At 45.7% G+C, this 24,712-nt stretch overlaps 1 protein-coding gene across 4 annotated transcripts; it reads right to left on the bottom strand.

Annotated features, from left to right (window-relative positions):
* Positions 1 to 375: 375 nt before the first annotated feature.
* On the bottom strand, positions 376 to 24,627 carry TMEM269 (transmembrane protein 269). Of its 4 annotated transcripts, none has more exons than XM_012434810.3 (5): positions 19,495 to 24,627; positions 8,299 to 8,396; positions 7,461 to 7,604; positions 6,584 to 6,799; positions 376 to 3,117 (listed from the first exon to the last, which is right to left on the bottom strand). In XM_012434810.3, exons 2-5 carry the CDS (start codon positions 8,372 to 8,374, stop codon positions 2,990 to 2,992), a joined length of 564 nt encoding a protein of 187 aa, XP_012290233.1. In that variant the 5' UTR covers positions 8,375 to 8,396; positions 19,495 to 24,627; the 3' UTR covers positions 376 to 2,989. The 4 variants fall into 4 exon arrangements, with proteins under 4 accessions (XP_012290233.1, XP_012290231.1, XP_012290232.1 ...); XM_012434808.2 differs by lacking the exon at positions 19,495 to 24,627 and adding an exon at positions 11,666 to 17,758; XM_012434809.2 differs by lacking the exon at positions 19,495 to 24,627 and adding an exon at positions 11,666 to 17,758 and having other exon boundaries at positions 6,584 to 6,784.
* Positions 24,628 to 24,712: the final 85 nt, after the last annotated feature.

Here is a 24,712-nt window from a genome sequence, read left to right as displayed (position 1 = left end):
GGTGCCAGGCGTATTGCCCACCATTGCTTTACTCCATTGCAAAAATGTCAACAGAGTGACATTTTAGTCCCAGTTTTAGGATTAAGAAAACAGTTTTGACCCTGAAAAGGTCTCAGGAACCCCAGGTATCCACAGACCACACTTTGAGAACTGCTGATCTGAAACCTGTGGTCACTACCTCATTGGATTGTTTAGGGGATTATGTGAAATAGTAAAATTCAAGGAACAGTTCCTGACACATAGTAAGTTATATGGCATAATATAGTAAATGTTAATTATACATTTACTCTACATAGTCAATGTTAACTATTATTATTACTATTATTCTAAATTGAAATATATGTATATGGGAAGATAAGAAAGCTAGAGGGGACAGAAAGCCATCTAACATTTATTTAACATCTTTTACATGCCATTCATTAGTGTAGGTGCTTTATATTCATCCACATAAAACATCACAGTTGTTCAATCCAAAAAACAACCCTAAAAGAAAGTAACTCCTCCATTTTACAGATAAGAAAATAGGCTTAGAGAGATTAAACATTTTATTCAAGGTCACAGGGCTAAAAGAGTAGCAGAATTCTCAGTCACTTGATTCTGCTTATCAGACACAGGAGTAGGACTTCAGGTTAGGAAGAAGGGGCTAGCCGGGCACGGTGGCTCACGCCTGTAATCCCAGCACTTTGGGAGGCCGAGGTGGGTGGATCACGAGGTCAAGAGATCGAGACCATCCTGGTAAACATGGTGAAACCCCGTCTCTACTAAAAATACAAAAATTAGCTGGGCATGGTGGCGCGTGCCTGTAATCCCAGCTACTCAGGAGGCTGAGGCAGGAGAATTGCCTGAACCCAGGAGGCGGAGGTTGCGGTGAGCTGAGATCGTGTCATTGCACTCTAGCCTGGGTAACAAGAGCGAAACTCCGTCTCAAAAAAAAAAAAGGAAGAAGGGGCTAGAAGTTGACCAGGAGGGACAGCTACACTCTCTCTCAAGTTTAGGACAAAGAGAACTATCTAAACCCTGCTAGCTTCGTGTATTCATCTGAGAAGTGCAGATTTCTTGGCCTTCTCACTTGTCCCTAGGAGGAAGCCCAAGAAGAGACTTTCTATTTTAGAAAACCACTGTCTGAGGATATGAAGGCATTGAATGAGTAGTGTTAGTTTCTGAGACCCTCAAGACCATATAGAAGTACAACCATACTCTCAGAGGGGTGCAAGGAAGCATAGATCCCTCTGTTAACCAGCTGACAGCTGACCTATAACTACCCTAGTGTCATTAACCTACAAAAAAACTGGAGGCAATTAAGCATGAATTATTACTGTTACAATCAAGCCACAATTTACACATCCAAATGGGTATTTCACTTTCAAAGCTGTCCTCCTGGGGGTCTATATATTTAACTCTGCTGCTGTCACTTAAAATGGACATGGCAATTGCATCTTTCAGAATTGCATCTTTTTCCTTTTAACATAGTTTCAAATTTTAGAAACAGCCACCAGTCATTTGAGCCCAAATATGATACCTAATTTGATTTAAGAATAGGACATAATTGGCTAATCTCAAATGTTAGGTTTTTGGACAAAATTTAGTCAGTTCAGAATAAAACATGTTTTTCGCTTTTTGGTTTTGTTGTTGAGCATCTATTATTTTCAGGCACTGTTACACCTGTTTGGTCCTTCAGAGTTTATGTGAAGACCATTTTCAAATTGGGGTTTCTAAAATGCTTTAATTAAAGGGAGCATCACATTGAAATGAATGTACAGCATTGAAGGGCATAAAACTGAAATGTCTAAGCCCCTGTATATTTGTTAAAATTCTCACCACGTTATAGTAACCTTGTATGTAACTTAACTAGAATCCACAACTAAATCAATTCACACAGAAAGTCAGCATTTCTGAGTGCCAGGCACTATGGCACATAGAAAAAATACAAAACCTAAAGTGAAGGAGATAGAAAGTCATGGGACACTGGCATCTCCATCTAACTAGGAACACAGGAATGATTTCACAGGAAGGCACTATCTATTCCGCTAGAGCCAAATCTTACTTTGGGTTATTTTTAACCATCTAATTTGAGAATAGATGTATATTCTATTAGAATATACATTAGAATAGAAGTTTCCAGTGTTCTGGAAACTTCAAAAAGTTATATCCAGGGTAGAAGGTGCTCTGGCGCAGTCTCCGAGGGTGAAGCAGAACCAGCCACCAATCCTTTTTCCACCATTTGGGAGGTGGAATGTCTGTCCATGCTGGGGGCTCAGTGAACCTGAGTTCTTGGTGAGGTACAACTTTTCTATACAGTACTGTTTATATTCTATTTGATTTGGATTTTAGACTATGAAGTGGCATCTGAATAGCTACACTTTAGTAGTTTCCAGCATAGGAAGGAAAATCCACAGAGATCCTGCAAGCCAGATGATGCCCTGTGTCACCAATGTATCTAATCACTAAACAAAGCAAAAGGCAGCGGCTTTGAACTGTTAAAATACAGAATGTTTAAATTACAAAATCCTACACACATTCAAACTGGGCAACATGAAAGTCCTGTGATTAGCTCTATTCTCAGAGCCAGAGTCTGCAAGAGTAAGAAATGCTTCAAGAAGCCCCACCAGGCAGGGCTGAGGCCTAGGTCATACTAGTTCTGAAGGATGCTGGTAATAGAGCTGGAACTCAAACCCAGCCCCCACTGAGCTTGAGGCGAGGGGCGGGGGATGGGGTGATAGTGGGGGGTGGGGGACACATTCTGTTCTGCATGACATAAACAAAATAAACAAGTATTGTCTCCAAGGGAGTCAGAACCCTGAATAAAGAGAAAGAAGTGAAGGCCACTGAGCCTACTTTGGGTTTCTCGCTTCCTGGCAACAGACATGTATCTAGTATATGACAACACAGGTACATACAAAGCTTTAGTGCAGCTACACAAGGCTTGGCCCAACATGCTGACACAAACCCCACAGAGGCCGGTGCGAGCTGGTAGAGCTGCTTAGCTTCCTCAGTGCTGTGACGAAAGACGGGCTGCCTTGCCCCACAGAGCATTTGGAAAGAAGATGTATGAGAGCGACCATACCAGGCAGTAACAAGCAGACAGAGACAACAGGGAGAAAAACAGCATGACGACACCTGGAAGAAGAAAAAATGTAGATGCTCAATTTCTAGGAAGCGTCTTCTATGCTCTCTACCCTCTACTCTCCTGTCCCAACCCTTCCATTCTTTATTTTTCACCCACAGTGCCTACGGAACAAACAAAAAGAGACAGAAGCCCTGTCTTCAAGTTCAGTTTAATAGAGATAGGTAAGTAACTAGAGAAGCATAGCCCAATGCGGTCTCAGGTTCCATTGTGTCAAATTCACATCAGAAGTCTCAGCCAAGAAGACATTTGAATTGCCCTTGTTAGGGAAAACAAGACAAAAAACAAAAAACCTAGTTAGGAAAGAAATCTTCCTCATTGTTTTGAATTTAACATGTGATAATGACCAATGCAATATTATATGTATGCAGAAAAGAGTTTACGTCCAGGCTTAAGACTGTTATCCTCAGACAGGCCTTCTTGCAAGGCTGGCCCTTGGCTGATGGCTGAAAACTTGAATAATAAACAGTTCCCTAAACCAATATAAAACTTTCCCCAACTGATAAGAGTGTCTCACTATACCTAGACTATCCCTATAAGCACAGTGGTAACATCTGCTTTCCTTCTGGGAGTCTGGAATTTTGGTACACGGTAGGCACAGGGTGCTGACGTGACCATCCCCCAATAAAAACTTGGGCACTGAGTCTCTGATGAGTTTCCCTGGTAGACGACACTTTATTGTATTATCACAATTCAGTGCTGAGGGATTAAGTGCATCTCATGTGACTCTACTGGGAGAGCACTCTGAAGCTTGCAGCTGGTTTCCCCTGAACTTTGTCCCATGCACCGTTTTCCTTTGCTGATTTGGCTTTGTATCCTTTTGCTGAAATCAATCTTAGCTATGAGTACCACAACAGGCTGAGTCCTGTGAGTCTTCTCAGGGGTTGTCTTGGGGACTCCCAACACAATTTGCACTCAGATTCACCACCAAAAGGCAAAAGAGCACCCACGTTCATGAAATACCTACTTTGCACTAGATACTCTGCTAGATACGTACATTTTGTCATCTACACTTCACAATAATCCTGTGGTTTAGAATTAAGTCTGTTTTTCATATGATGAAAACAGAAAGTAACCCATGCAAGGTCCTGTTTCAAACCCACTTCTGCCTGACTCTTCAAAACAAGACATACTGCCTCAGAGAACTCAAAAAGAGGGCAAAGAGAGCATGAGCCAAGGCATTTCCATGGGAATGATCACCACGTATCCTGTAAGAGAAATCAGAACATATGATCTGACAGGAGACCACTTCTAGGAGTAAGAAGCAGTTAAGGATATGCATGGGCACTTTGGAATACTGCATTTCAAGAATAGTCATTGATCTGTTGAGGCAAAAAGACAATACTATCAGAGTTGTCCTGGAAAGTACGTGGCTGGAGTGTTGGCTCATGCCTGTAATCTCAGCACTTTAGGAGGCCAAGGCAGGAGGCTTGCTTCAGTCCAGCCTGGACAAAAGAGTGAGACCCCGTCTCTACCATATATATATATAATATTGGGGTACTTTCTGTTAAAAAAAAAAAAGTATACAATATAAGGTCTCAGAGTGCTGGTCACAGACCAGTTCTCAGACATATGAAGCTCTGTGGGGGAGAAGGGACCTCAGTCTAAGAAGGTGACTGGCTGCCTTCAAGTAAGAGGAATGTCCACAGAAGCCATTTTGAAATCTACCCAGTAGGGCTCTGGTATTAACTATTGTCAAAATCTGTAAGGTGCAGTTTCCTCCTTTACTCAGAGAGCAGGACAATCTAAGGAAGGCTGAGGCCAAGCATGTGGTTTATTTTGAGAAGAGGGGGATCAGTAGCACCTACAGGAGCAAAGAACACTAAGAAATTCTACTGCTATGAGATAGGAGAAGGGGAGGTAGAGGAGAAGGGGGAGGCTAGAAATGGACACATCTGTGCCAGAGGATTTATATTTATTATCTCATTTAATCTCAGTAATCCTGCAAAGTAGGGATTAGTGGCTTCGTTTTACAGATGAAGAAAACTGAGCTCAAAACAGTGAGGTATTAGCCAAAGTTCATATAACTAATAAGTGCCAGAGTTAGAGCTTGGGCTCAGGTCTTCCTAAGAAGCTTCTAAACCCAGCAGCTTCTCACCAGCATTCTGCCTCTGCCACTAAGGTGTAGGAGGAGCCAGCTACTAGAACTTGGATAGGGCTGTTGGTGCTAATGTTACCAAAGGTATAAACCTTAAGGGAAAGGTCAGGATGAAACCAAAGACCCTATAAACTAGAGTAGACTCATACGGGAATAATGGAAGAAACTCTGGGTGCCCATAGATGTTTGTCTTGTTTACAGAATCACATTTAAGAGAAGAAAAACTGATACTCCTTGAAGGAAGCCCTAAATCCGGGAAAGCTCTAAGGGGACTTCTGCAAGGTCCCAGTGTGACCAGGACCTCAGGGCCTGGAACCCAGTGCTCGGTTACTTCAACCCCAACCCTAGGAGTCATCCATGTCTCCTCCTCCTTCCCCAATGTCAATTCTATTTCCAATATTTATCTCAAATCTATTTACTTCTCCTTATCTCCACTGCCACCATCACCTCTCATCTGAACAAAAAGTTGGTTTTCCTACTTACATTCTCAGTCCTGAAATCTGTTCTCCACATTGCAGTCAAAGTGATCACTGAAAACTGCTGCTCCAGTTGTACCACTTCCCTGCATAAATCCCTTCAGAGACTTCTCATTTGCCTTTGGTATCAAATCCCAAATCCTGCCAGGTCCACTCACCTCGTGGCCTTAGTTTGTGTCACTGGCTGTCTCAGCAAGTTTCAGCCACCTTGCTCCACTAACGCATCCAGCCCCTGTGGCCTCAAAGACATCACAACGTACTGTTCCTCTGCCTGAACCTCCTGAACCTCCCCAACCTCACCTGGCCACTCCTCCTGTAGGTCTCACTTAAATTACACCCGCTTAAGGATCCTTCCCTTCCCTTCAGATCATCCCAGCCTGAACTAGGTCACCCTCTGACACTCTCCCGGAGTACACTACTTGTATAAAACACACAGTAAAACTATATGTTTCTAGTTATTCCTGCCATTATTTGTTTGATATCTGTCTCCTCTGCGATCAGGTTCTAGAATCAGAGGCAAGGACTGTTTGCTTAGTTTACCAATTTGATTTCCAGCACCTGGCACATGGTGGGTGCTTCCTAAATTTCTATTGAACGTATTCACATTTAAAAAATATATACTGAGCACCTACTATGTGACTGACACAATTCTGGGCACTAGAATATAATATTAATTATATTAATATCATGAATAAAAAAGAGTCCCCTATTGGGGGTAGGTTTAGTGTTTATAGACAATAAGAAAACTAGTAAATATGTCAGATGATTGTCAGTTCTATGGGGAAAAATAAAGCAGAATAAGGGACAGAGAAAAATGCTGGGGTGAGGTACAGTGACAATAAGCAGCAGTGATGGCAAACTGGCCATGGTGACATTTTCACTCACCTCCTATATAAACCAATGTTTTCCAGTTCTCAGACTCCAGGATTTTGTCATGTGGGTAGTAGCTCCGGTCCATCATGAAGAGAATCATGAGTGAGGCCATGCAGCAGAGGATAAATGTGTTGCCTTTGGTCAGAAGGGAGGTGGAAGCCAAGATGGAGGAAGCATAGGGGCAGGGTAGACCCCTGTATGTGGAGGGGACTCCTGCCGGGAAGAACACTGGAGATTAGTTGCTTCCATCTGCCCTAAGGATACCTAAATGAAGCAAGCCCCTCTTTCTTTGAGTATTCCCCTACCCAGGATACATACTCCCTTAAACCCAAAGGCAGTGGCAGGCTGAAAATCATTTATTCACAAAGATGATGCATGGGTTTTACATTGGGTTTCCAAGGGAAAGGAGACAGCCAGCTAGGACCAGGGTGTGCCCTGGCTCCTAGGAAGTCTCTGCTGAAAGGGTCCTTTGAGACCTGCTAGTCTAAGCCCTGTGCTGTATCTTCTGCCCTCCCTCACGTTGTGACCTTAGGCAAAACAATTTCCCTCACTGGAGCATGGTTTCTCCATCTTTTTTGAGAACTGGAGTACAACCTCCAGTTCTAGTCCAAGAATCAATGTGCTCCATCCAAAGATCACAGGTCATGCAGTGAGAAAGAGGCATAGCTGCTCCAAGAAACGAAGGCCCTCACCTCCCAGCCCAGGGCTCTGCCAATACAGCCTGCAGCCTCCAGTGGGCATGGGTCATGGGGCGTGGGCTATGCAAGGAGGAAGGAAGAGGACCTCTGAAAAAGGACTCAGTAACTGCACCCCAGGCTTCTGACATCTGACAGCCCCCCGTTCTGTGGTCCCCTGCCCCGTGTTCTAAGGCAACCCTGGTTCCACTCACCAGGTGAATAAAAGCACAAGCGGAAAGCAGCAGCTGACACACAGATGATGGCCAGGGTCCCACTCAGAAGTCCATCCAAGCCTAGGAGCAGAGCGGAGGCCAGGCCGAAGGTGGTGAAGATGGCAAAGGCATTCAGCTCAGCTCCTGCCCCAGAGGGCCCAAAGTTAGAAGAGCTTAGACTCCGATAGCTTGCACCTTAGCCTCACTCTGGTGGGGGAGCTGGGGTAGTGACAAGAAGGGTCCTGAGGTCTCAGAGAGCAACAGCTGCTCCCCTGAGGCAATCTGTAGATCAAGGCTGGGATCTCCTCCTGGCTTTGCCTTGAACTGGCCAGTGGCCCTGGGCAAGTATTTCCCTCTCAGGTCTTAGTTTTCCCATCCCTTAACATGCAAGGGTTGGACTACCGTCAGATACAAGCTGATAAGCTGTGGGACTTTTTAAAACTAAATCTTACATGGAAGCATTTTACTGTATTTTAAACCAGCTGCTCTGCTGGTTTAATTTTCATCTCCTCTCTGCCAACCTCCTCTCACCCCGCCCCTCCCCACTTCCACTCCAATATCTGGATGGGCCCAGAACGGGGAAGCAGGGCAGATGAGAAAACTGAAAGCCAGGACAAGGACTGAGCAAAGGTCAATAAGTGAGCCAGCAGAGGAGCTGGAGCTGCACTGTGGGGCTCCTGAACTCCTGCCCAGAGGCTGTCTCTGCTGCTCTCAGAGGGATGTGAAAAGGGGTGGATGCCTGATGAAGGCCTGCTGGCTGTTAGATGACAGACGAAGGAGGTGACCTCAGATGGATGCTACTGGGGGCAAGGATTAGGGTCTTGGGGCCTGGACTCACCCAATTTGGAGCAGATGTTGAGGTGGCTGGTCATTGCCCTGACTGCCATGTCTAACAGGAAGCTGACCAGGAGCATCCAGGAGGCACACTGGCGTTTCCTAAAGCATAGACAAGCAAGCCCAAACGAGGCAGCACTTTTGCAGTCTCCACTGGAGACTCTCCCCTGCCCTCCATTAGTGCATTAGTATACACTAATATACTTCTTACACACTTCCCACACTTGCACACATACACATATCCCTTCATGTCCCCCACACTCACATCCTGATAAATACTGCTTTCGCACCACACATGCATACACACATGCCTACATCCCTCACAAACTCTTAATCTACAGTCAGAAAGGAGTGCCCCAAACCCCCTAGAAAATCATTAAGGTCCCTTCCAACACTAAACTTCCAGGCATTTTTGATGGCACAGGGGACCTAAGTTCTAGCCCAGCCTCTGCCACCATCTCCCTATGAATTCTTAGGTAAATCACTACCCCATCTCTAGGCCACTCCCCCATCTGTAAAATGGGGAGTATGTGCTAAATGATTTCTTTAATAGATACATGCCTATTCAGATGGCTTGGATCTCCTTGTGTGAGTTTTGGTAACTTACGTCTTTTAAGGGATTGATCATTTGCAGCTTGGATATCAAATTTTGGGGCATAGAGTTGTTCATAGCATTCCTTTATTATCCTTTTAATGTCTGTGGAATCAGTAGTAATGGCCCTTGTTTTGTTTCTGATATTGGTAATTTCTGTCTTTTCATTTTTTAACTTGGATAGCCTGGCTAGAGGTTTATTGATTTTATCGATCTCAAAGAACCAGCTTTTGGTTTCACTGATATTTCTCTATTAATTTCTTGTTTTCAATTTCTTTGATTGCCACTCTTATTTTTATTTTACTTTTTACTTTTTTGAGATGGAGTCCCTCTGTCACCCAGGCTGGAGTGCAGTGGCATGGCCTCAGCTCACTGCAACCTCCGCCTCCCTGGTTCAAGCAATTCTCCTGCCTCAGCCTCCCAAGTAGCTGGGATTACAGGCATGTGCCATCATGCCCAGCTAATTTTTATATTTTTAGTAGAGACGGTGTTTCACCATGTTGGCCAGGCTGGTCTCGAACTCCTGACCTCAAGTGATCCACCTGCCTCGGCTTCCCAAAGTGATGGAACTACAGGCATGAGTCACTGTGCCCGGCGTAATTTTTACTTTTTATTTTATATACTTACTTTGGATTTAGTTTGCTCTTCTTTTTCTAGTTTCCTAAGGTTAAAGCTTAAATTATGGATTTTAAATCTTTCTTTTTTTGAATATATGCATTCAATGCAGGAAATTTCCCTCAAAGCAAAGCACTACTTTCCTTGCATCCTAAAAGTTTTGATAAATCGTGATTTCATGTTTTTTAGTTCAAAACATTTTTAATTTTTCTTGAGACTTCTTCTTTTATCCATGTGTCATTTAGAAGTGTGTTTAATCTCCATATATTTCAGGATTTTTCAGCTATCTGTTATTGACTTCTAGTTCAATTTCATGTGATCTGAGAGCATACTTTTGTTAAATTTGTTAAGGTATGTTTTATGACCCAGAATGTGGTCTGTCCAAGAGAGTCTGAGAAGAATGTGTACTCTGCGTGGTTGGATGAGCACTCTATAGATGTCCACTTTATCCAGGTGACCAATAGTGTTGCTGACTTCAACTATGTCTTTGCTGAGTTTCTGCCTGCTGGATCTGTCAGTTTCTGATAGAGGGGTGTGGAAATCTCCAACCTTGATAGTGGACTCATCAATTTCTCCTTGCAGTTCTATTAGTTTCTGTCTCATGTATTTTGATGCTTTAAATGATTTCCATAAGCTCTTTCAGACCCCACATTCTTGATTCTGTGCCTCCATCCAGCATATGCTCCCAGGTCCCTCTAAATACTGCCACCACAGCTTCAAGCAAACCTACCCTGAAAGGTGCACTCCCAAGTCTGCGCCCTGAATGCAATGCTTAGGTGGTCCAGAAGGAGCAAAGGGCCTGACCTAGACCTCAGCTGTCCCCAATCACAGCATTTCCTTTGTTTAGACCTAGACCTATATATCTAAAGGGGACTGAAGCTACATAAAAATACTAGGGGCAGTATCATGGCATAAAAACTACACTCCCAGAAAATTAGGCTGAATTAAGAAGATGGGGATTTTCTGGGCTAGGCACAGTGGCTCACGCTCGTAATCCCAGCACTTTGGGAGGCCTAGGCAGGTGGATCACTTGAGTCCAGGTGTTTGAGACCAGGCTGGGCAATATAGTGAGACCTCATCTCTTAAAAAAAAAAAAAAAAGAAAGAAAGAAAAAAAGCCTTCTCTTGAAAAAAGAGATTTTCTGGCCAGGTGTGGTGGCTCATGCCTGTAATCACAACATTTTAGGAGGCCAAGGCGGGCGGATCACAAGGTCAGAAGATCGAGAGCATCCTGGCCAACATGGTGAAACCCCATCTCTACTGAAAATACAAAAATGAGCTGGGCATGGTGGTGCATACCTGTAACCCCAGCTAGGAGAATCACTTCAACCAGGGAGTCGGAGGTTGCAGTGAGCTAAGACCCCACCACTGCACTCCAGCCTGACGATACAGCAAGACTCGGTTTCAAAATAAAAAGAAAAAAAAGACAGAGATTTTCTACTGTAGGTGTACCCTACTTTATTAGACTCCAAATACGAAGACATAGAGAATCACGAAAATTTCAAGCTGGAAGCATGCTTAAACATCATCAGATAAAGTCATCTTATTTTATGGATGAGAAACAAATCCAAAGAGAAGTCACTGGCTGATGGTTATAGACAATCAACTAGATTAGGAGGATGTTATCTGCATCATAAAGCATTTATCTTTGAAGGACTGATATCCCAAAAACATTGACATGGGATTCAATTTACAGAAATAGAATTTGCTTACAACATTTTGGGGGAACTTATACATGTCTCGGACCTCCCAGAACAGTGCTAATTTCAAATATTCTGCCAGGTCATGTGATAAATTTAAGAATTAGAAAACATGAACAGTGGCCTGCCCAAAGAGTGTATAAAGGCCACCAGAACAGAATCTCTTGATTTTCTCATAAAAACCATTCTAGACTGCCATAGCTGGAACGAACTACAGAGATCATAATGCAAGCTCCTCATTTTACAGGAGAAACTGAGGCTCAGGGATGTAACCTAGCCAAGGTCACATCAGGTGTGTGGTACAGCTAAGTCTGGGATCTTGGCCCCTGACTCCTAAGCCACTGCACTTTCCCCAGGGCCACTGTGGATTCCTGTGCCTCAGTGCCTGCTCTCTAGAATCTCCCTCCTTTCCTCATGCCATTGGCTCCAGCTCTTGGCTAAGAGCTTGCTGGGCCCCAGACCTACCTGCTAAAGCTGAAGATGATGGAGAAGAGCCCCAGGACCATGTTGGCCAGAGATAAGGTATTGGTAACCTCCTTCCAGGAAATGTCATTTATCTGGGAATGGCTCTGGTCATGGCTCAGGAAGAAACTGGTACCCTTACCTGGGGCCTAAGAGAGAGGGGCAAAGGGTTCCCAAGGTCAAGGAGTCCCAGAAGAGGCTCCCAGGGACCCGTTCCACTAGACCTCACCACAGAATGGCACCCTCCCTACATTCTGTATCACATCACTGGCTGGACTAAGGGAGACAGGAAGTAGATGAACAAGACTCAGGAGGTAAAGACAAAGGTGCTGAGGATCCAGCGTCTTGGGAAAGCTCAGTAGCAGAGCAGGGAACCAACACAGCATAGTTTCCACTCCCTTTCTGACTGCACCTTTGCCCTGCAGCACAGACATCTCTCCAGTCCATATGCTGACCCTCCTGGAGCCCCATGGCCCAAAATACAGGGGGTATGGGCTCTTTTCCCACGTGAGAGATGGGCACTTGTCACTGATCAAGGGTTGGCTTGAGAGAGAAGTAGTGCCAGGAAGCCCTGTTGTCCCACAGTCCAAGCTCCCTCCCTCTGAAGCACAGGGCTACAGCTGAGGTGCCCCAAGGTCCTGGTTCTGACAGGAACCAATCAGAACGGCAGGCCTCCTTCCACAACGGAAGAGACAACAGATTAAAAATGAATACGTAGCTGGACACAGTGGCTCATGCCTGTAATCCCAGCACTCTGGGAGGCCAACGCAGGCAGATCACCTGAGGCCAGGAGTTCGAGACCAGCCTAGCCAACATGTTGAAACCCAGTCTCTACTGAAAATACAAAAATTAGCCAGGTGTGGTGGCGCACGCCTGTAATCCTAGCTACTCAGGAGGCTGAGGCAGGAGAATCACTTGAACCTGAGAGACAGAGGTTGCAGTGAGCTGAGATCACACCAATGTACTCCAGCCTGGGCAGACTGAGCAAGACTCTGTCTCAAAAAATAATAATAATAAAGAATGTGTACAACACTGAATAGTTCACAAAGACCTTTTCACCATGTTCTCTTCCCAGCGTCTGCTGATGACCTTAGGACATGGTGCTAGAATTCTCCCCTATTTTAGGAAACTACCGTTAAAAGAAAAGAAGATGGCCAGGCGCGGTGGCTCACGCCTGTAATCCCAGCACTTTGGGAGGCCAAGGTCAGCAGATCGCGAGGTCAGGAGTTCGAGACCAGCCTGACCAACATGGTGAAACCTCGCGTTTACTAAAAGTACAAAAATTTGCCAGGCATGGTGGTGGGCACCTGTAATCCCAGCTACTCAGGAGGCTGAGGCAGGAGAATCTCTTGAACCCAGGAGAAGGAGGTTGCAGTGACCCAAGATCATGCCACTGCACTCTAGCCTGGGCGACAGAGCAAGACTCCAACTCAAGAGAAAAAGAAAGAAAGAAAGAGAGAGAAGAAAGAAGAAGGAAGGAAGGAAGGAAGATATTTGCTCAAAGTCACACAGTAAATAGAACCAAATCCTATCTGTTTGATTCTAAGTCTGGTCTTCTGCTGGGGGCATAGATTTCATCAGGAGGAGCTGTGTGGGATGGGGCCAGTGAGGGAGCTTGATGGCCAGGCCCTAGGGGCAGCAGCAGCCTCCCTCTATATGTGGGAGTGGCCCAGCCCAGGCCCCACAGAACTCCCAGTCTCTCCCACAACAGGGAATTGGCTGGTGCCACCCATCTTCACAGCCTGTCTTGTCTGTTTTCACTCTAAGAACAAATATGTACAACTTACACATAAAATGAAACTGAGTCTCTTGGAGAAAGAACAAATATGTACACCTTACACATAAAATGCTTGTGAAACTGAGTCTCTTGGAGAGAGTCCCATTCCTCCCCAGAACTGAGAAGCCCCACTGGTTGGGGCAAATGTACCAGCCATAAATAGATCCTGAGTAAAATCAACAAGTTCCAAGGTGTTCCCAAATCTGTCTTCTCATTTAATTCTCACCCATTTCAGAGGTGAGGATTAATCTCACCTCCAGCTCTGCCTCCATCCAGCCCCTCTGTACAGCCTCAGGACCCATCTGGTCTGGGCAAGAGGTGAAACAAACCATGGTCCTTTCTCATAAACCCACCATCAAGAGGCCAGCAGCTGGGAGAGCTGACTTGGAGTTTGAGACTAGAGTTTATCAGTCCTCCGTGGGCCAGCCTCACTCACCAAAGGGGATCAGTAGCTACACGGCCAAAGTCATTGTGATTCCGAAGACCTTCTTATGCCAGGGCCCCTAAAACAGGAAGCAATGCAAGCCAGGGAAATCTGGTAGGGGAAGGGGACAAGCGATTTGCTGCATACTCCCTCCCCATGAACCCACTGTAGTGGTCTCTCCTGGATCTCTGGGCTGACCACAGCAAGATCAAGCATCCCAGTGTCTGCTGCTCAGAGTCAGATAGCAGGTGCCCAGGGTCTTCTACCAATTGTTAGGCATTGCTGCTGCCTCTGTGCTACTTCACAGCTGGTTAATTTCTAATTAATGGTCAATTGTCTACTATATTATCTCTTTCATTATCTCCTCCATTCACAAACCACTTTCACATTTAGGACTTCCATTGGCCCTGTGAGCGCTGTTAGGCAAGAGTTCTTATCCCTACTTTCCAGGTAGGCAAGGAAGACTCAGAGATGGGAGGAACCTGGCTCAAGTTCACACCACAAGTGGTAGAAATGAGACTTACAATTTTGCCTTAAGTGTTGTTTCCCCAGTGCTCTGCTCTCTACTAACCAAGAGGACTGGACATTGTATTGGTTATATGCTCTGCCTGAGCCAGGTGCTGGCAGAAACCTTGTTCCCTAACGTCACAGAGTTTATAACCTCTCCAAGGAAATGAGTCACTTGCATGCATGTAGAGACTTAGACTCTATTCACAGTGGTACCTATCTTACAGATGCGGAAACTGACATTTCAGGAGAGTTAAGTGACTTGTCCAGTAAATGGTGAAGCGAGGATTTGATTTGGGTCTCCTCTTTCCCAATTAAATGCTGTTTGCCGCAGAATGCACAGGTCCCAGGTGTGAAAGGATGTGGACTTGAGAGTAAGGGCTGTAGAAGACTGCAGAAATAAGGAACCACCCATTCATTCAGCAAACATTTGGGCAGGGGTAAGATTTGGTGCCTGGTGCTTGGGACACAGAGAAGATTGAGACCAAGGAGCAGTTTAGCCTCAGTGCCTAACCCTGCACAGGAAAGAGGCAACCAGGCTACTAAGGGAGCACCGAAGGGGGGCTCGGCCTGCCAGGGGGTGAGAGAAGGCTCCCAGGAGGGGTGGGGGCTGAGGCTTGACACAGTACCTGCCTGCAGGAGTAGATCTGGTCACTCCCCAGCTTCTGGAATGCCCTCAGGATGGAGTCCAACTACTGCGTTTGGTAAGCCAGCCCTGCTCAGCAATCCCAGCTTCCTCTCTCAGTCCTCCACCCTTCTCAGGACCTCCCTATGGTCTTGGGTTGGTTGGTGTTCCTCTTTGGGAACCCCCTAGGACATCCCCCCAAGCATGTTAAGTGCCCCTCATCTGTATGGTCTCATCTTGTGCTCATGATGTGGCACTCTGTTTTGGCACAGCCTACCTTGGCTCCCTCCTCTCCTACAGGGGACACAACTTGAGTTCTGGCTGAGGTCGCCTGTGCCCAGTGTGAGGCCTGACAATAGAAGTTGTTCCGTGTTTGTTAAATCAACATCGCAGGTCACTCTGGTGCTTCCCCGAGGCCCTCTCGCTGCACCAAATCTATCGACCCTCCATCTAACGCTACCCAACATGGCCTCCAAGAAGACTTCTCAGATAAACACTCAACAGTCCAGCCCCTTCCGCACACCCAGCAACTACCTAGTACTTATGATCTTCCACTTACTCATTTTTTTAAAATGCGGTTTATTTTTTGCTGATGGCTGCTCTGTGCCAGGCCTTGTGTGTCTGGGGATGGGAGAAGAACAAGAGCCAGGCTGAACCCTCCAGCAGCTCAGAGTCTGGTAGAGGTGGCAGCTGTGTGTAGGGACAAGTGTAATGTTGGACAAGGGGACGTCCCAGCTGCTGTGGAGAGACTAAGTGTGAGGTGGGGTGTGGGAAGTTTCCACTCCTGTGGTGACATTTATCAGGGTCTCTAAGGATGAATAAAGAATTAGGAGGGGCATTTGTGGCGGAGGGAATGAACTGCAGGTGCAGAAGCACGATGAGGAGGCTGGATCCCTGGATCCCGGGAGAGAGGGGTGACCAGAGGTGACACTGGCAGGGAGGCTGGAGGGGGTGGTTGTGCGGGTGTGATCTTGAGTGGCAGCCTGTGGTGGGCAGTGTGGTGTTCAATAAGGGAGCAGAGTCTTGTTCAGACATGGGCAGGGAGCGCAGGAAGGCTTGGAGGGGACAAACTACAGAAAAGGAAACCAGTCAGGAGACTGGGAGTTGAGGGGGAGACGTGAGGAGGGGAAAAGCCGGGCTGTGGTAGTGGGGCTGCAGGGGAGGGGAGAGTTGAGTATGCCTCTGAGGTTTCTCAGTAGCGGGGCGGCGCCTCCGCGGAGTGAAACCAGCCAGGCGGAGCTCTCCAACCGGAGACACGCATGGCACAGACACGGCGACGCCGCTTGCACCAGTTACAGACTCTGTTCCCCCCCACTCCCTGCTCCTTTCCTGGAGGCTGGAAACCAGTGCCCCGACAGAGGGCCGGCCTCTGGGGACTGGACGCGGTTCCCTGACCCACTCTGGCTGTCCGGAGGCTGCCCAGGCCTGGCTCCAGCTGGGACCACCCTGGAAAGATGGAGCCGAACTGGTCGCTGATAGCACCCAGGGAGCGGCGCTTCTCGCCCCTTCCACGCGGGTGCAGAGGCTCACCTGGCGACAAGGCATTCCTACATGGGATGGGGGTCCGTGCTCCTGCCCGCTTCCTGTGTGGTGGAGAGGGGCAGCCCTGGCAAGGGGCGCCGCTCGCTGGTGTCCCAGGCTCCCACCCTGGCTCTTAGCTCACAATCCCAAGAGCAGGGGAGGGGTTGCAGGTCTGTAGTCAGGGAGAAGAAGGGCCTCAGTTTCCAGGGGCGCCCAGGTCTTGTGGTGGGGGCAGCAGGGAATGGAGGAGTCTCAGGGGAGGGGACAACTCCTCTACCTGGGCGAGACTGGGAAGGCTTAAAGGTGGAGACAGCGGCCCAGGCGCGTGGGCCTGGAGTGGGGCGGGAAGTGCGCTGGAAAGGGCAGGCTGTGCGGGGATGCTGAGCCAGCCTCTGCGGGGCCCCTAGAAGGTAAGCTCCATGCGGGCAGGGCTGCTTGTATGTTTCCTTTGCTGCTGTTCACTGTGCCTATAAGAGCATAGGCTCACAGGAATACTACTTGGATGAATGACAAGCTAAGGAATTTGGACTCAGTCCTGAAGAAAAGTTTCTAAGTAGGAAGGTGACATGATCAGGTTGTTTCAGAAAGACTAACCTGGTAGCCATTGTGGAGGAAGAATCTGCAATCCTGCGGGACAGGAGGCAGGTGAGCAACAGATGGGATGGGAGGAAGGAGCCCCATCAGGAGCCCGTGTGAGATGGAATCCCAGGGTTGAGGGAAGCGAAAGGAAGGGGACAAGAGCATCTCGGAGGTGACTGTCTTTGGCAGTTGGGCTGACAGAGTGCTACAAAACAAAACTTTTTGGTATTGGGTAAGGATTTCAGGCACTGGTTCTCAGGTAGCGCCCACCCTCAGTAGCCCACCGAAAGCAACACTGGAGCAGGAATCACTTTGAGGACCCCACAGGAGAATATAAAAGGGCAGGGGTGCTAGGAGGTCAAGTGACACTTTGCCTCTCCTTGCAACCAGCAGGGGAAAGAGGAGTGTAAGACTGAGCATGTCCTGAGGGGAACACTAGGTAGCAGGTACCGGGCTAGATGTTGTACGGACATTCTCATCATCTTGCTGGAACTTCTCAGCTACCTGAGGTTAGTGTTAGCATTCCCGTCCTACAGAAGAAGAAATATGGGATCAGAGAGCTGATTCTACTGGAGAATACACCATTAACAATTCGTGGAGCTGAGACCTAAAAACAGCGACACCAAAGTCAGACCTAGGGTGTGTGAGGCAACAAAAGGTGTGTGAGGCAACAAAAGGTGTGTGACGCGCCCCAACCTGAGTCAGGCCAGCTTTTTTTGACCATCTATGGTTTCTCTTCATTTCTTCCTGCCATGCGGCCTATTAAAGTAGCAAATTAAAAACTGCAGCCTAATGATTATTATACCAGCTTAACTTTAAACCAAGTTTACATTCCAGCGCTAACACTTACCAGATGTATAAATGTGAACAAGTTACTTAGCTTTTCTGAACCTGTTTCCTAATCTATAAAATGGGAGAATTAAATTAGATTATATGCTTGGCACAGAGTAGTAGCTCAATTATCAGCATTATTAATCTAAGCATATGATCATACATCTATTAGTCTGGACATCTCCAAATTTTCTTTCAGGAGAGGGGAAGGAAGCAGGGTAGCTGAAAAAGCTACCCCACCCCCACCCCCAACACACACACACCAGAAGTTTCTAGCTTCCCTCATTCTGAATCTCACAGGAAGTACAGAAGAACAGTAAGTTAGGCTACTTATGCACTTGTGCTAATATGGTAGCCAGCAGCCACATGTGGCTACTGAGCACTTCAATAGTGCCTAGTCTGAATTGAGATGTGCTGTAAGTATAAAATATATACCAAAGTTTGAATTCTTAGTTTAAAAAAGAATGTAAAGTAACCAAGTTTTTTTAGTAATTTGTTGAAATGCTAACAGTTAAGATATGCTGGGTTACAGAAAAAAAATTTTTTTTGACAGTGTCTCACTCTGTCACCCAGGCTGAAATGCAGTGACATGATCATAGTTCAAAGCAGCCTTGACCTCCCGGGCTCAAGCAATCCTCCCACCTCAGCCTCCCAAGTAGCTGGGACCACAGGCACATGCCACCATGCCTGGCTAATGTTTGTATTTTTTGTAAAGATGAGGTCTCCCTATGTTGGCCAGGCTGGTCTTGAACTCTTAGGCTCAAGCGATCCTCTTGCCTCGGATTCCCAAAGTGCTGAGTTTATAGGCATGAGCCTATAATCGTACCCAGTGGTAAAATGTATCCTTAAAGTTATTTTTACTTTTTGGTATAGCTACTAGAAAAATTTAGATCACACATGCGGCTCACATTATATTTCTATTAACTGCATCGACTTGGATCCTTTGCAGGATATAGGTGCAGAGCTACAGATGTCCATCCATCGATTTATTCTTTTTTTTTTTTTTGAGATGGAGTCTCACTCTGTTGCCCAGGCTGGAGTGCAGTGGCATGATCTCGGCTCACTGCAAACTCCAACTCCCAGGTTCAAGCAATTCTCATGCCTCAGCCTCCTGAGTAGCTGGGATTATAGGCACGTGCCACCATACCCGGCTAATTTTTGTATTTTTAGTAGAGATGGGGGTTTCACCATGTTGGCCAGGCTGGTCTCGAACTCCTGACCTCAAGTGATCGGCCCGCCTTGGCCTCCCAAAGTGCTAGGATTACAGGGATGAGCTACTGTGCCCGGCCCACTGATTTATTCATTATTAAGAGTATTTATTATGTACCAGGCACTATTTTAGATGCTAGAGACAGCAGTGGACAAGACAAAGACCATCTCTGTCCTCACAGAACTTATAATCGAGTATAGGACAGAAGCAAAAAATAAATCATTTCTGGTTGTGCTAAGTGCTGTGGAAAACAAAGCAGAATCAGAACTATTTTAATGTGAGAAGAGCTGGTATTTCTGACAGGGTAATTAGGGAAGTGGCATTTCAGCAGGGACCTAAAGGATGAGAAGATGCAAACCTGCAAAGATCCTGAGGGCAATGCTCCAAGCAGATGAGACAGCAAAGTAAATGAGCAGCAATGAGCTTTGTGTGTAGGAAGAACAGCAAGGTCAGCAAAGCAGGAACATGCTGAGTCCTGAGAATGGCAGATCACATAGAACCTAGGAAAGAAATGAAAAATTCTTGGGATTTTTTTTTTTAAACAGAGGTATTGTGATCTGGCTTGTAGTTTTAAAAGATGATGCACGGCTGGGCACGGTGGCTTACACCTGTAATCCCAGCACTTTGGGAGGCTAAGGTGGGCAAATCAAGAGGTCAGGAGTTCGAGACCAGCCTGGCCAACATGGCGAAACCCCATCTCTACTAAAAATACAAAAAATTAGCTGAGCATGGTGGCACGCACCTGTAATCCCACCTACTTGGGAGCTGAGGCAGGAGAATCACTTGAACCCAGGAGGTAGAGGTTGCAGTGAGCTGAGATCACACCACTGCACTCCACCCCTGGCAACAGAGTGAGACTGTCTCAAAAAAAAGAAAATGATGCTGACAGTCTCTGTGGAAGCAGAGAGGCAAGTGAGGAGATTACTGCACTGTCCAGGCTGGAGGTGTTGGTGGCTTGGACTAAGGGGGAAAAGGGTAAGGTGAAGAGAAGCACCCACATTTGGGATGCATTTTGAAGGCAGAGCTGAGACTTGCTGACTGGTAGGGGGAGAACAAGAAGAATCAAGAATGACTTAGGTCCTTGGCCACCACAACAGTGTGAGACAGGTGCTGATGGAAAGAGAGGACTGGTGGTGAAGCAGCTTTTGGGGATGAACTCAAGAGTTTAGATTTGGACACACTAAATTCATAATGACTACAAGTGAAGTGGAGGTACCAAGTAAGGCTGCTGGACAAACAAGTGTGCATAAAACTTGGGGACTGGTGAGGGCTGGAGATTTGTATGTGAGTCAGCAGTGCATGGACGGTATTTAAAGCCTGGGGAATGGCTTAGACCACTTAGAGATAAAGAGGAGAGGGCCACAGACTTGGCCCCAGAATGCAGATGTCAGGAAGAGGAGGATCAGGACACAGAAAAGGTGGTCAGTGAAGTAGAGAAAAGCAGATAATATTTTAAATCAAAATGAAGAAGAAAAAAACTTTCAAGTATAGACTGGTCCACTGAATCAACTGATGTTTAAGACTACACAAATGAAATTTTTCCAGGCACAGTGTAGTTCCTTCTTCCCAAGCTCCAGCTCCTTAAAGGAAGAAATGAACCCTATCTTCTAATGAAAGTTCTGTACCCAGGCTTTAATACACAGATATGGGCTCAACTGCTTATAAGTTGTATGACATTAAATAAGTTATTTCTCTGTACCTTGATATATATCCTCTGCATATCTATCACTAAACGCTCAAGTGAACTACTCCTATAATATCTCATATAAACATCTTATTATGCTTGAGGCCAGAAACTTGGGACTACCCTGGGCAACATGGTGAGTCCTCATCTCTACAAAAAATTGTTTTAAATTAGCTGGACATGATGGTGCATGCCTGTAGTCCTAGCTACTTGGGAGGCTAAGGCAGGAGGATTGCTTGAGTCCAAGGCTGTAGTGAGCTATGATCAAGCCATTGCTCTCCAACCTGAGTAACAGAGTGAGACCGTCTCAAACAAAAAAAAGAGACTCTATCACTTTTGTGATTTTTCTTTATAGCTCTATATTAAGATCCTTTACAACTGTCTTAATTGGCCCAAACAGGATTAAGTTTATGGTCAGACTCAAAATAAACAGGACTGTGTCTGAATCTGACCTCTACCATTTACCATCTGTATAACCATGGGCCAGTTTCGGAATCTCTGAGATGTTCCTGCTCTGTAACATAATACTATATACCTCATAGATGGAGGGTTATGTGAAAATTAAGAGATAATGGATATACTTAGCAGAATAAAAGTTCACGAGACAGTACTTATCTATTTGTATCTGTAACAGTAATACTCTTTATGTTTGTGGACTGGTAACTTGAGAAGTAAGATACAAGCTAGCTCTCCCTTCCTCCTTCCAGAGCACTAGGGTGCAGAAAGGGAGCTACAGTCAGCTGTTACTCACATCTAGTAACTTGGGAGGGGCCAAGAAGGCGGATTATCAAAGCAAATATACATCACCAATTATTCTAGAAAATATCAGGGATGTCCTCCTCCTCCGTATTCTGTTGAGTGGATCACCACTATTAAATGCAGACACTCAAGACAGAAATTCAAGCATCATCTAAGTCTTTCCTCTCACCCCTCTGACATTTTATTAACAAGATGGCAATCTATTGTACTTTCAATATGATCTGCTTCATCAAATCTAAGATGCTGTTATGATTCTTTTATGTAGCTCTAAGAAAGAAAAAATGTCACTTAAACTGCGACATGCCACTGACTTTTAGAAGTGTACAGGTTTGAGAGATACTAAAATGTGAGGGGAAAGAGTACACCTTGCAATTGATGAAATTCAGGCCCTCTCATTCTACCACTGCTTAGTTCAGACTCCCATCATCTCTTGCCTTGATTAGGGATGAAAGCTCCCATTTTCCCTCTACCCAACCTCTGCTGCCAAAATGATATTTCTAATGGCCAATATCATCAACCTACCCCAAATCCTTCCATAGTTCTTCTCCCATAGCCTCCAGTCCACATTCTCCTGTTTAACTGGCAATTCCTCAAATGTCATATCACTTCTGGTCAATGTCCCTTCCATGTTATATTTTGTCTGGAATATTTCTTCCTCCTCCTCTTCATCTATCTCCTAGCTTTTAGACATAGGATTTTCTAGCCAGGACGTATCTCACTCCACCACTCTCATGGCCAGGATTGCTTTGGTTGATATGGCTTAAATGAATGTCCCTTTCTTCATTCACAAACTCCATCTAAAAATGAACCCTACTCTAACCCCCAAAAGACAAACTTCCTATGAAAGGGCAGTTGGAGCCTCCAGAAAGTTCTAATTGTATGGTTTTCAACACCAAACAGGCATCAGGTCCTCCAAAAGTCTTCCCAAATTCTCCAAGCTCCGTAAGGAACCTCTCCCCAGAGCTCCATAGTGTCCCTGCGTACCTCTATGACACCTCTCCTTAGAGCATCTTGTAATTGTTAACTTGTTTCCTTTGCTACTACACTGTGAGCTCCTTGGAAATAGTGATTTCTTATTCAGCTCTATTATTCCCCAGAACTTGGAAATAGTGATTTCTTATTCAGCTCTATTATTCCCCAGAACCTGGAACCTAGAAGGCACTTAATACTATGAAATTATCAGGTGAACAGATGGATGGGTGAATAAAAAGTGATTACTGTATATAATCACTGAGTCCTAGTTCCCCATTCTGAGGTAATCTAAATCACCTCGCATTGCCACTAGCCCTTCTAAAGTATGGTAATTGGCTTAACGAGGAAAAAGAAATGATACCCCTTGGTGGTAAATGCAAGGAGTACATCTTATTGAACAGATTCTTTTCAATCACTGCTCTCCTCCTCTTGTGGTTAGGAAATGTCAAAGGTGAAGGAAATTTGCATTTTCAAATGATCAAGCTGATGACTGTATGCAGAATGGATTGGGGAGGGGATAGAGGGGAAAGCAGGGATGCCAGCTGGGAGGCTGTCTTGTCAGAGTGAAAGTCAAGTCCAGATCTGTGACTTCAACACCATCACACTTAACCACTTTGTGATACTACCTGTTTTACCTAGAATTTTCCTTTCTCCCTCCCAATTGAGCACTGTGGCAGATAGATTCTAGAATCTCATCAGTGATTCAATAATGCCCGCCTTCTGGTATCCATAGCTTTGTATAACTCCCTCCCTTGAGAATGGGCTGGCCTAGTGACTTGCTTCCAACCAACAGAACACAGCAAAGGTGATGAAATGTCACTGCTGTGATCAGACTACATAAGACTGTAACTTCCATCTGGCTAGCAGACTCTAATCCTTGTTTACTTTGCTGAAGAAAGCTGCCATGTTGTAGAGGCTCATGTGGCAAGAAAGTGAGGGCAACCTCTGGACAACAGTCAGCTAGCCAGCAACCCTAGAGGAACTGAAATTCTGCCAACAATATAAGTGAGCTTGGAAGCAGTCCTTCCCTAATCAGGCCTTCAGATGAGAACAGCCCTGACCAATAACTTGATTTCAGCCTTGCAGGGTTTTCAGAGAAGCCCTGAAGCAAGGGACCTAATGAAATGGTATCTAAACTCCTAACCTATAAGCTCTGAAATAGATGTGTGTTGCTTTAAACCATTAAGTTTATAGTAATTTGATTATCTGATAACTAATAAAGCACCTATTCAAAATGTGTCATCACCATGCAGGTCAGAACCTTCTGAAAACATGGGAAACTTTCTGTAGCCAGAATCCACTACTGTACCACAAATGTCTCTTCCCTTTGGCTCTGCAGTACCCCAGCAAGACTTCTGCAGATGAGTCCAAACAACATTCCCATGTGAACTGAGCAACAAAGTATCACCTGGGTGAGCTTGTTAGATTCTAGCCCGTCCTGTGCTAGGCCTTAGGTGGACCATTTACAGATCACAAGGAATGCAGTTTATGAGGAGAGACCATGAATGCCGGGGGGGTGGGGGGCGGGCTCAGGGTATTACCAAGCAGATCAGCATAAGGAACATCCATCCCCAAAAAGAAACTTGGGCAATTGTCAGTTCAAGTACACATCTCTCCCTCCTTTTACAGCATATTGCAATAGATTATATGGCTCTGAGGGAAGCAAAGCCATGCTAAAAAACCCATAAACTTAGCTAATTCCATTGAACAGATATGAAAGAAGGTAAAGTCCTATAAGAGCCCAGTCAGAATAAGAACTACAGTAATTTTGCCAAAAGCCCTTATTAAGTTCTTGAATAATTCTGGTCAAAATGAATTTCAATCTGGTTAACTCACAATCAACAATTTGGCTGTTTTTCCTGTTTCTCACTCTACTGCCTTACTCTCTTCCACAGTATTTTTAAGTTGCCATTTAAATGGGGCTGTGCTGCTGCAGGTGGCTGAGCTTGGGATCTCCTCCTCCGGAGACTACAGAGTGGATTCTATAATGATTAGTGGCAGCATCCAGTGTCTCTTCCAAGTCTAAAATTTGTGAGTTTCAAAGTTGATGCTCCCCAAACCCGGCCTTTGCTGCTGCCTCAGATTCTCCGTCACTCTAGCAAGGCAGAGTGAGCAAAAGGGGCAAGACAAACCTCATCGACCGCACAGAAATCCCAGAATC

This window comes from Aotus nancymaae, unplaced genomic scaffold (assembly GCF_030222135.1).
Source record: "Aotus nancymaae isolate 86718 unplaced genomic scaffold, 86718_ANA_hifiasm-v0.15.2.pri h1tg000007l, whole genome shotgun sequence".
In the NCBI taxonomy this organism is placed as follows: domain Eukaryota; kingdom Metazoa; phylum Chordata; class Mammalia; order Primates; family Aotidae; genus Aotus; species Aotus nancymaae.
This window is presented reverse-complemented; position numbering and strand designations above follow the sequence as displayed.

Bases quoted from the DNA above. Each gene is read 5' to 3' on its own strand.
- TMEM269 (XM_012434808.2), bottom strand. From the start codon at position 11,706: ATGGTCCTGGGGCTCTTCTCCATCATCTTCAGCTTTAGCAG. The intron at 6,800-7,460 runs GTGAGTGGAACC...ACTAATCTCCAG, and splicing joins CTTGTGCTTTTATTCACCTG to TGTTCTTCCCGGCAGGAGTC. The intron at 3,118-6,583 runs GTGAGTGAAAAT...TTCTTCTTCCAG, and splicing joins AACATTGGTTTATATAGGAG to GTGTCGTCATGCTGTTTTTC.